Source organism: Gopherus evgoodei, chromosome 2 (genome assembly GCF_007399415.2).
Source record: "Gopherus evgoodei ecotype Sinaloan lineage chromosome 2, rGopEvg1_v1.p, whole genome shotgun sequence".
NCBI lineage: Eukaryota > Metazoa > Chordata > Testudines > Testudinidae > Gopherus > Gopherus evgoodei.
Genome location: NC_044323.1, coordinates 37,937,219 through 37,949,275, shown reverse-complemented (window position 1 = coordinate 37,949,275; position 12,057 = coordinate 37,937,219). Strand labels below are relative to the sequence as shown.

Sequence of the window (12,057 nt, the reverse complement as noted above, 5' to 3'; positions counted from 1 at the left end):
GTGCTAATGAGGCCAATTCAATCATGGTATGTGTGGCCTATTCCCAACAGTTAACAAGAAGGTGTGTGTATCAACAGAGGGGAAATTATTTTTTGTAGTGACCCAGCCACTCCCAGGGTATGTCTACATCTAAAATTTTGCAGCGCTGGTTGTTACAGCTGTATTAGTACAGCTGTATAGGGCCAGCGCTGCAGAGTGGCCACACTTACAGCAACCAGCACTGCAAGTGGTGTTAGATGTGGCCATACTGCAGCGCTGTTGGGCGGCTTCAAGGAGGGTTCGGGGAACGCGAGAGCAAACCGGGGAAGGAGACCAGCTTCGCCACGGTTTGCTCTCGCGTTCCCCGAACCACCCTGCAAACCGCAGGGAAGGAGACCTGCTTGCACGGAGGTTCGGGGAACGCGAGAGCAAACCGGGGAAGGAGACCAGCTTCGCCACGGTTTGCTCTCGCGTTCCCCGAACCACCCTGCAAACCGCAGGGAAGGAGACCTGCTTGTTCGGGGTTCAGGGAACGCGAGAGCAAACCGGGGAAGGAGACCAGCTTCGCCGCGGTTTGCTCTCGCGTTCCCCGAACCACCCTGCAAACCGCAGGGAAGGAGACCTGCTTGCTCGGGGTTCGGGGAACGCGAGAGCAAACCGGGGAAGGAGACCAGCTTGATTACCAGAGGCTTCCTCAGGTATGCTGGGATACCTGCTTATTCCACAGAGGTCAAGAAAAGCGCTGGTAAGTGTCTACACTTGATTACCAGCGCTGGATCACCAGCGCTGGATCCTCTACACCCGAGACAAAACGGGAGTACGGCCAGCGCTGCAAACAGGGAGTTGCAGCGCTGGTGATGCCCTGCAGATGTGTACACCTCCTAAGTTGCAGCGCTGTAACCCCCTCACCAGCGCTGCAACTTTGTGATGTAGACAAGCCCCCAGTCTTTATTCAGGCCTAATTTGATGGTGTCAAGTTTGCAGATTAATTCCAGTTCTGCAGTTTCTCGTTGGAGTCTGTTTTTAAAGTTTTTTTTTGTTGAAGAATGGCCACTTTTAAGTCTCCCATATTTTCATGTGTTGTATGTTTATACCTGCCTACTTTTTTTCACTCTATGCATCTGATGAAGTGGGTGCTAGCCCACGAAAGCTTATGCCCAGATAAATGTGTTAGTCTCTAAGATGCCACAAGGGCTCCTCATTGTTTTTGCTGATACAGACTAACACGGCTACACCTCTAAAACCTGATGATTATACCTTGATTAGTTTTCTGACACTGTAGCGCGTCTCACTGCGTAGGATTGCACTATTTTTGTAGTCCTCAGTGTACAGTTGTAGAGGATGGTACATGTCACCAACTACTCTCCGCAGATAATATTATCCACAGATAATACAAACTTATTTTGCAGAATCCTGAAAGGAAATGTAAAAAAAGAATTATTAAGAATTGCAGCAAACTAACAATGAAGCGCAGTGCTCAGTGTGCTTCATTATAATTATTATAAATGAATTCCTGTCACAGGTGAAATGTACCATGCCATTGACTGATCTTTCATAGCGATTATGTGGATCTTTATAAGGGTAACAATATGTTTCTCAGTTCCTTCAGGAGGCCAGGAAAAGCAGTCATTAAATGCCAGTACTCCCATATTATAGTGCTTGTACTCTATCTGAAAATGATTATATGCCAGTGAGCACATCTGTTCAGTCCTTCTATAATCGATATTCTCCTACATCACTTATCTCCTAATCTTTATATTCCTATGGCATCTGCACAGTAGACTTTTCTGCCTTCCCTTTCCTTTTTCTGGCTCACATTCAGTGCATTTCCTTCTTGTTTTTATATATATTTAAAACCATCTAAAACATCTTCCATTTTTTTTGTAGCAGTTTCTTTACTGAAACACAGAAATGATTGTTTCCTTTGTTTTCAGGATAAAATTGGCCAGAAATCTTGACTAAATTCTAGGCTGTAAGGAAGTAAAGTCATTTATAATTTTCTGCAGAACTTCTCAACTGAATTGTAGTCGTTTGTTCAGCTCAAAGCTATGTACTCTATTATTTTATAGTTATGTCATCAGTGGTCCTGTGAATAACTATAGATGGGAAGCCTTGTTGGCAATAGAAAATCCATCACACCTCTTTAAATGGTGTATGTTTGTTCACAGTCGGTCTGAAGATTGAAACCAAAGGTTTGTTTTCCTTTTTCTCCCTTGTAGAACTATACCAGAGGTAATGTCGTTTACTAGAACCCTCTTCATGAAACTCAGCCAATCAGATTACATTACTAGAGAATCTGCTGGAGGGTTCAGTTTGGAACATGTTTGGGGTTCTTTTAAACACATTACTCTGCAAGTGAAAATCAGCTGATTTAAAGCTGACCTGCAAAGGATTTCATAAAAGTCCCTCAATTCAGTATGTGTTGAATGCCCTCAGCTGCCAAACTTATTGGGGCATTCAGCTCATTACAAGCTGTATCTCTCAGAAAGCAGCTTCCTGGGTCTCCTGAATTTCCTGAACTAAGCAGCCAAGCTCCTAATGTGGATGTGGGTCCCTCTGTGGTTGACTGAAATTCTGTCAGTGAAGAAAGAAAGGGGCATATCTGTTTGCATGCCATATTTCTTCATGCCTGATAACTCTATTCTAATGTCCAGCCAGGAATAAGAGTGGTGCTTTGAGACCCAAGATTCGCCCAAATGAAAAGGTGGTGAGGAGAATAGTGCTACCCACTGGGATAAACCTGGAGACCTCCTAGTACAATAATAACGAAGGGAAGAAGCCCCAAACTTCCAGTCTAGTACTTCTGTTGGGAAACACCTCGTCTGTGCTCTTAAAAAGGAGACAGGCAAAACCCATCCTGTCACTGCTCCAGGGTCTGCATAAAGATGTTTATTCTAGGCTAAGGGCAGCAGGAACTCCAGCAGACTGCATGGTCCCAAGCTGTGGTGCAATAGATGGGTCCATCACAGGGAGTTTAAGCTTGGAAATGTCATTTCATACATTATCCTACTCTGGCCTTCCACAGGGAACCAACCTCTTTTTCCACATATGGCAGGTCATTCACACACAGTATCCATGGCCACCTGGGGCTTGCAAGACTGGAAGTATTTTCCTCTTTCAGATTTGCTTAGGAAGATAATCTTGGGACCCATTTCTGGAAGATTCACTCCTGTGAGAAAAATCCCACTGAATTCAGTTGCAATACACTTTCTATTTACAGTACAGCAGTTCAGAAAATAGCTTCAAAGGTTTCAAATTCTAAGGAAAAAAACATGTTTTCTGTCTACAAGAGGGAGAGCACAAGAACTAAGGAATTAATCTAAATATCTCCCTCTTCCCTCCCCACCCTGATTTGTTTGTTCCTTGTTCTACTTGAGAGAGAGCAAATGCAGAGAATTCATTATGCTCTTCCTGGGCTGCTGTGGTAGCTTGAGGAGCTTCAGATCCCATGATGCCGATTAAGTTGCTTTTAGTTTTATCAGTTAAAACTGTAATATCTCTACAGTTTTATCCGGGTCAGCAACGAAGTGAATCGGTAGCTTGTCAATGTTCTGTTTTCAAAGACTGGATACTCCCACATACACATATACAAACAACAATAGCAACAACAACAAAAACCCTACTGTATGTAATTATCAATGTAAAACCTGACAAGGTAGCATAAACCTATTTCTCTTACCTCTGACATGAAAAGAATCTTCACAGAGTTTGAACTCTGGTGTTTGAAGATGACCTTCAGATTTATTTGTTTCTTTCTGGGGCAACAGCTGACATTTACGCTTTATCTCATGTTAGGTGAACTCATGCATTTTTCATCAAAAGGAAAGGCCAATTAAAAAGTATGTTGCTCATAGACAGCAGAGCTAAAAATGGTAAAATCATTGGTAGTAAAAGAAGGAGCTAAAAACTAACCTTGGTTACATTTTCAAATAAAATTGTAGAACATCTGAATACATTAAAAGTTAGGTCATCCTTAGTCATTGTCTTCTGAGACTCTGTTTCTAATTATTTTTTCTTTCTGATTTTCCATTGGTTTTTCATTTTCTCTTTTCATTAGAGACATATCAGGTCAAATTCTGTTCTAATTTATAATGATGTAAGTCTGGAATAACTTCATTGGGTTTATTCAAATTTATCTGGATTTATACCAGTGAATCTGAGAACAGAATTTGATCCCTCTTTGTTAGGAATAACCTAACTGTCCTTTTTAATTTTTAAAACAGTCTGAATCAAGTATACATGGAAAGTCTAAAAAAAATTGGAATGGGCTGAGTTTCCTTATTAGGGAAAACATGTCCTTTCAAAAGGACAGCGCTATACATTCCTACTTTTAATGTTGCGAGGTTTTACACTAAGAAGCCTTAGATTTTAAATTAACTGTCAAATAAAATTTACCATTGCACACCTCAAAAGCATACCTGACTCTAGAAGGGGGGTAGGGGAGAGCAGCAGCTTTTGTAGTATATCTGCATGACAGTGATCCCCATGTAAGCCTTTTTTTGTGCCCTACCACCAATGTCCTCACAGTTACAGTCTTTTTGAGATTGGAATTCAGCAGTTCCTGAGAAATTCTTTAGCTAATCCTGCTCTAAATTAGCTTCACTAATCCCAATATAATGTAACAGCAGCAGGTGTTCCATGGTTCTTAGCACAGATTGTCTCTACCATCAAATATACTAAACAACAAGAAGCATAGTAACACGACAGCAAAAGGAGACATTTAGAGGAATTTATTTTCAGGACAGGAAAAGTAAAATGATCTTGTGGTCAGAACAGAGTTTTCCTCACAGTCAAGTAGGAATAGGAGAAAAAAACATTTAAACTGTGTCTCGGTCTTAAAATGAAAATATAAAATGTAACTGATTTTCTTTCCTCATCCTTCTGTTTTCCACGAGCGCTAATGAATGTAGCAGTCCCCTAAAACTGACTGCTACTTTATGTAGTAGCTTTGAAGAAGAAACAATAGGAGATTAATAACGTATTTACTTATGCCAAAATTTTCAGAAGTGTCTAATGACTTTGGGCACTTAATTTGAGATACCTTGAAAGGGCTGCTTTTCAGAAAGTACTGAGCAATCAGCCTTTGAAAATCAGCATCCTTAAATATGCATCAGCTTGGGCACCCAAAAATTGAGGTCCATAAACACTAGATACTTTTGAAAATGTAGGGCTTAGAAGTGTCTTTCATCTCAGAAGGCATTATAGATATACAGGAATCTCATTTTATCTACCACTGAAATATATCCACTTCACTTGGCTGGTTCTTGGCTGCTCCTTAAAGAACTGATCTAGGTCCAGATGAAGTCAATGGAAAAAAATTCAGTGGGAGCTGGATGAGGCACGAACAGTACAAAACACATTAGGATGGTTGGAATGAAGATACTACATCTATTTTAAATGGCTGCAGGGAAACTCTCTCAGGCAGAATGTAGTTGTCTGGCTATACCGAAAGACGTACCAGAGACATTTGATATGGTTTTAATCAGATTGCAACTTTATTATTAAATGTCTGGGATGTCTTCCGCCAGCCCCCACTCTTTATCCATCCAGGTCTCGCAGCCAGCCCATTCCTGGGACCATACCACCCACTCCCCCTCCTAGCAGGTTTAAGGTGGACTATAAGAAAGGGGAGTTGGCTCCCTACCATACCATTCATAGGAGCCCCAAACCCTCCACCCATTCCATTCCTTTAATCAACACCTCCTTTTTAAATCCTTTACCAGGCCATTTATCTGCTCACTGTATAGCTTGCCTATGGAGTAACTGCACTGGACAACTGCCACAAGCAGGTGCCAGCAATTAGCTTGGCTGCCTCCCCCGCCAAACCCAGTCAGGTTCCCAGACATCTCCCACTGCCCTCTTTCATACTGGCCCAAACCAAATCAGCACCCAAGCCTGGCAGGGGAACCCCATCCTGCCTGAATAATTCTGGTGCACCACGTCGCAAAATAGCCAAGCCTCTTATGACCCCTGGGAATTTGGCCACCACCTTGTTCAGATCCTCTTTGCCTTATGCAACCAGGTGGTGCCTCATGGCTCCATGCCAGACCATGTGTTAATGCATGTCTCACTACACAATTTTTACACCTGGCAAAAGTCAAGGATCAGTACTGCATCTATTTGAAACTGCTACAGGGGAAATTAATCAGGCAGAATGTAGTTATTCAAATTGGAATTTTAGTCTCTTGGAAACCCAGGTAAGAGTGCCAGAATTTGGCTATAAGGACTGATATGAAACAGAAATATCTGTTGTATTAATACAGATGGAATATATGGGCCCAAAGAGTCAAAGGTGTTAACATGATCCTGAAATGGCCCAATATCAAACATTTTAAAACAAGGTTTGGGCTTAATGCCATGGCAGACACATCATCAAACTTCTTTTTAACCTTTTATAACGGTACAGAAGAAGAAGGATAAACAGTTAAAGCATTTGAAATGTAAAGTATTAAATTAGGCTTGCATTTTTACAACATCCCTTGTTCCCTTTCTTTTTGGCTGGAAAGAGTCTTTTGAAGTAAAAACATTTTCTTTGAAAGTCTCTTAGATGGTATTAAAGATGGTAATAACTGTTCCCTTGGGAAAAAGAAAAGAAGTTAGTTGAGATGTTGTTGGTAAAGTCCAATTCTGTTTCCTAGAAGACAAGACAAGACAAATATGCAGAAGACGAGAGAAGAAGATAGAAAATAACAGCTTCCATCTCTGTTGAATGTTGATTCATTTGCAGCCTCACAGCACACAGCCTTGTCAAACACTCTGAGACCTGGCAAACGTGTTACAGTCTTGGCTGTTTAGGGCGTTGCTTTTCGCTCCCTCTTTCTAGTCACAGGCTCACATCAGTATTGCAAAATATGCAGTCTTGGCTGGCTAAGCCAGACTTTTGTTAGACAAAAGAAAAAAGGAGAGGAATAGGAAAGAGAAAAATAGTTGGGAGGAAAAACACATGGGGGAAGTGTTAGACATAGTCTCACATCACAGGTGGTGACTGAGATTTAACTGGAGCCAGTAGAAGTGGAAGTAGGGATGTCATGTGGGTCCCTCTCTCTGGCCCAGTCTGATCAGACTATCTTTCAGGATTAGGACCAAGACAGTTTGGGGTCCCCAGCGATGGTGGGGTTTACAGTCATGGTGGTGAAGCTTGCTCCTTCCCCTTAGTCTCATTTTTCAGTCAGCCAATGTTGCATAACCATCTTTCCCCTCCTCCAAAAAATCTCCTTTTGAGGACACCAAAAAGGAGCGATGGGTGGAATAGCCCATCCCCCTCATTATTTTGTCCACCAGTTAGGCCTAATTTCCAAAATGCCAATTTCTGGTCTCACATGGTTTTTGTTTACCAGGCAAGATCTTAACACGGTCTTTGAATTATATCAGTAGGCCATTTTGTTTGGATTAATTCAGTCTTATTGTGACACTTCATAAACTTTTATCCCCTTTCCCACAGTTAGGCTCACAGTTAGGGTACATTTATAGGCTCAAGAATCACAACATGTCACATTGCAACCTGGACTCCACCTTTCTGCAGTGGAAGAGAGACCATTCAGCGGGACTGTGTAATACACTGCACCACAGAGTACAGCTTGATGGCAACTCTCTATGCAGGACTATGAAAGGAGGCATTGTGGGCAGGCCTGGGAGTGGGTTGATTGGCCAGTGACTCTCTGCACAGTGAAGATCTACCAAAACCGCAGATGGAGTGGGAGGAGACAGCAGGCAACACTAGATCATCTTCCCAGGAGTAGTAGCCACTGCTGAGCTGCTTAAGAGTACCAGGCTTTCCTTATGAGTATAGAAGGAAGGATTAACTTCTTCAGCTCTGGTCATCTACCCCTTCCCCACAGCTCCCAAAACGGCCTACAGTGTTAGCCAATTGGATTTCAGTATCAAGGCAAATGAAATTATAAGGTACTTTTAAACATGTGCTTTTTTGTTGTTATCCCTTACATATTCTGAAAGGGATTTTGTTGTTGTTTCTTTTGTAGCGCCGCCCAAGCAGATGGCCTGCAATGAAGTTTCGAAGAGGCTCAGGACATCCTGCTTATGCTGAAGTGGAACCAGTTGGAGAAAAAGAAGGCTTCATTGTATCAGAGCAGTGTTAAAATTTCTAGGACAAGAGCACCAGTACTGGTCTACAGGTGTAAGACATTTACTTTGCCTCTCTTTAAAGAAGAGGAGGCCTGAGCTGCTGTAGCTGTAAAGAAAGAAGATTGTTGGATAAATCTTGTCCAAGAAGAAAAAATGAACTAGGATACCAGATTACCACTGTGCTGTAGTTTTCCTTACTGGATTGACATACAATAGTTCATTCAGAAGACGCTGAGTGGACATCTACAGTCTCAGAAATGTGGCACAAATGCCATGTTATTGGCTTAGGTATGGGGTTGCATAAGAATCAAAAAATATAATAAAGCTTTAGTTCATCAGAGTGCTGCCCTTTTGTTCAAGCATTCTTCTCTGGTGTCTCAAAGATAAACTGTGTTACAAATCTGTAACCCTTTCATGCAAGGAGCAGTGATCAGTTTTGACAAGGTTGCTAAGAAAATCAATTCAATGCAGGTAAACAATAAGCAATTTTCTAAACTTCTACAAATGAATGTGTAATACAGTTCTGAGTGTTCAATGCCAAACTAACACAACCAAGTGAGTGAGTGAGTTACAGTACAACATCAATTCTTTCCAAGAGTAGTAGAATGTTTCTTGTACTTTGTTGGTTTATATCCCTTAAACAAGCCATGATAAAGAATTATAAAGTTAGCACAAGGCAGTTAGAAAAAATAGCTGGGAGTTTTCACTATGGTGAAATTGGGCTGTATAATTGGAGTACATGGTGAAATTGGACTATTTTTTAGTTTTAATGTTCACTAAACAATTAATTATTGAATTTGTTTTAAGGGATGTCGCTTTTATTTCCAAACAGTGGGCTGAAATGAAGGCAACAGATGCTTTTGGCTGATGCTGGCAGAAATCAACATAGACTATTTCTCAGACAAGGTGATGAAAAAATTGTTAAGATTTTGAACAAATGGATTTTTATCCTCATTGCAAATCCTTCCCAAGAAGCATTGCAGATTCTATTGCACCCCTCCCAGAGATACAGATTCAAAGTGTTGCAGAACCCTGCTGATTCATTTAGTGATTTAGTTTAATACACATAGTAGTTGCATAAATATATATAAATATATTTTTTTTTATAGCTAACACAAGGCAGGCTCTTGTGGCTATTAAGACTGCATTTTTGTCATCCAGACGGAGGAAATGGATTGCATTACTGCATATTTCCACTGAGTTGTAAAATAATCCTTAATATTAGAATATTTTTATGTTGCTTAGGGATGGTGGTTTGTTTAGTTGCAGTGCCATAACTTTTCTGCATACTGGAGCCACGTTTCCTTTAATATCAACTCTTTTCCTCCCTGACTAGGGAAAAACAATATGATAAATTCCCAGTGAAAAGAAAATATATTCCTTTGGGTGGAAAGGAGTTAATATACACTGAGCTACTAAACTTTTCAGTTCAGGTATTGTATGTACATTTCATTGTGGTCTTTCACTTTCAAATCTTTTACACACTGTACAAGCAGAGGCCCTTGAAGCATTTTAAGATACAGTATTCAACATTTGCAGTTTTAGGTCCCAAGTAGTTTAGCCACCTTGTAGTTACAACCTTAATTAATCAGTTATTTACATTTCTTGTCAATGCTTGTATGGTCTAAATTTGTTTACTTAAGTGTTTTAAAAATAACATGATTTTTACTTGTTATTTTCTTCAGTAAATAATACAATACTGTATTTTCTGTATTCATTCTTTATTCTATGTAACACACATTTTACAATCGGTTTTAAATCATCCACTGTGCGGTTTGAAATGTTCAAAATCTAACCAGTATTAATTTGAAACTGCTAAAAACCACATCTTGAGGTCTGCTGAAAATCTTGCCGCAATCACTCTTTTATATTTGTGTGGCTCTACCAACACCTATTTCTGATGGGGGAGGGATTAACATACTGGCTATTAATTCAGATAGCAATAATCAAATATATGCACATACCTATCTGGTGACACTATTTTTTAAAATAAAACATGTAACAGTGCACATAATTTAAAAAAACAAACTCCCGGGGTCTGATACTTATGATCAGTTTTTCTATCTTATTCCAAGTAGATTTGCAATCATCAGCTAGGATCTATTGGCCTAATAAAACAATTACAGAACTCACACCTGTGATTTTTGAAGCATGATGCCCTCACCGGTTAAAATAAATGTTATTCCAGATCACATCATGATATATCAGCCAATATATAAATGTTGTGAATCTGACTGAAGAGTGTCCACATGATGCTGCACCATGTTTGGTTGTCTAAATATTCCTGTAAGTAAAGACCACTCACAGAACTCTGGGTTTGAAGGCTGAAGCGTTGGCTTAGTAAAACAAGCTGGGTCAAGTTTTACTATGTAAAGTAAACAGTGGAGCTGGCTGAATAATACTGATCATGTTATTTGTGGGTTTCATGATTTTTTTCATAGTCAACAATTTTTTCTGTCTTCATTCCTATCCCTTTTATAGCCCTGGATGAACAGTTTGTGATAATTCACAAATAAACATACATTTGGTGACATTTCTTAATTGAAATATTCATGCTTTTTTTTTTCACTCTTTGCCCATCCCTGGTAAATTGGTGACAGATTTCACTGAACGGCTGACATATAAGAAATATCTTAATAGAGTTGATTAGGCTTTCCCATACTTCTATGTACTTGGTTATACCATGATTAGTTGCTGGATTTATTCAATAGGCATATTCCTGTGTCTGAAGAGAACTGATGTCTGAAGGGAAAAACTCCTGCATACCTGTAGAAACTGATAGCGTCTCATCAGTGTCTGCTTTGATATATTCTATATTATGTTCCATTTATCCCAGTGGGTGAAAGTAATTAAGTAATCTGTTGCTGTTTCATGATTTCATCTGCTTTTCTACATTTTTAAAAATTAAAAATGATACAAATGTGAATCTTTGCTTCAGCAGTTGTAATGAAATATCAGAAGAAGCAAAGAAGCCTATTGTTATCACTTTATAAACTGTAACATCGAGGTATCCCTCTTCATGACAAACCAAAAGAAATTCCAGCCTGATAGTGGTGGAACAATGGCGTCACTAACATTCTCCCTGGTCCTTAGTCTTAGTGTACTTCAAAATTGTTCATCTCGGTAATTGTTTATTTAAAGTGCCATGTATTGTAGCAGTTACTGTATTTCATAGCCCATTTCTCTATGCACAGGTATTTGCATACAAATAGGTGTGAAGAAAAGTTTCACAAAATTAGCCTTTCCTATTTTTTCTAGATTTAGTAGAAGTGTGCTTTTAAGTCTAATGCCCCCAATGAAATTATTAATTTTTCTGCTGCAGATTACAGAAAAAAGACACTTTCTAGGGGAAAAAAATCAAACTACTTTGCCAAATGGCACCTTAGACACTCAGGAAAATAAGTTGATGAACTAGACACATATATTACACACACAAAATATTTGTTAAAATAACACTATTAAGGTTGCAAAGCAAAGCACTCACAAGTTGCCTGTGCAACCTAAATTTAACCCCTTATGAGCTTGCATTATGATACAGTGTTTAGTTACATGGCTGCATATTAGTTTTTCAATAGGACTCCTGCCTCATTCAGTGAGGGGGGTTATTTTCTTTTCTTCTCATTGTTCAATTTGTTGCCCCCTGTCTTATTTATTCTGTGCTATTCAAGTCCTGCTCTGAAGACCGAATGATTAATTTCCTCATGGGCTTTTCATCTGTATCCCATAGGGCTAGCTTGCCTTTATTATATTCAGCAGTAAGGCAAGGAAGTTACAGTCCTGTATCCTTTAAGCCATTTAAATAATACTGGGTCTGATCTTGGGACAAGAACCTGTCAACCCTCAAAGTAATAATGAGGAATTCTTAAGTAATCTAGATAATGAATTCATAATCTATAGATTAGGCTACACCGGGGGTCGGCAACCTCTGGCACGCAGCTCACCAGGGTAAGCACCCAGGCAGGCCAGGCCAGTTTGTTTACCTACTGCGTCGGCAGA

The 12,057-nt window shown here is 39.8% G+C and overlaps 1 protein-coding gene across 1 annotated transcript in view; it reads left to right on the top strand.

Moving 5' to 3' along the window:
- PLXDC2 (plexin domain containing 2) overlaps window positions 1-10,594 on the top strand; it is a 419,584-nt gene extending 408,990 nt beyond the window's left edge. The window contains 1 exon segment of the mRNA XM_030550413.1: window positions 7,959-10,594. Within this exon segment, the coding sequence (XP_030406273.1) occupies window positions 7,959-8,075 (117 nt within the window). The 3' untranslated portion in view covers window positions 8,076-10,594.
- Window positions 10,595-12,057: the final 1,463 nt, after the last annotated feature.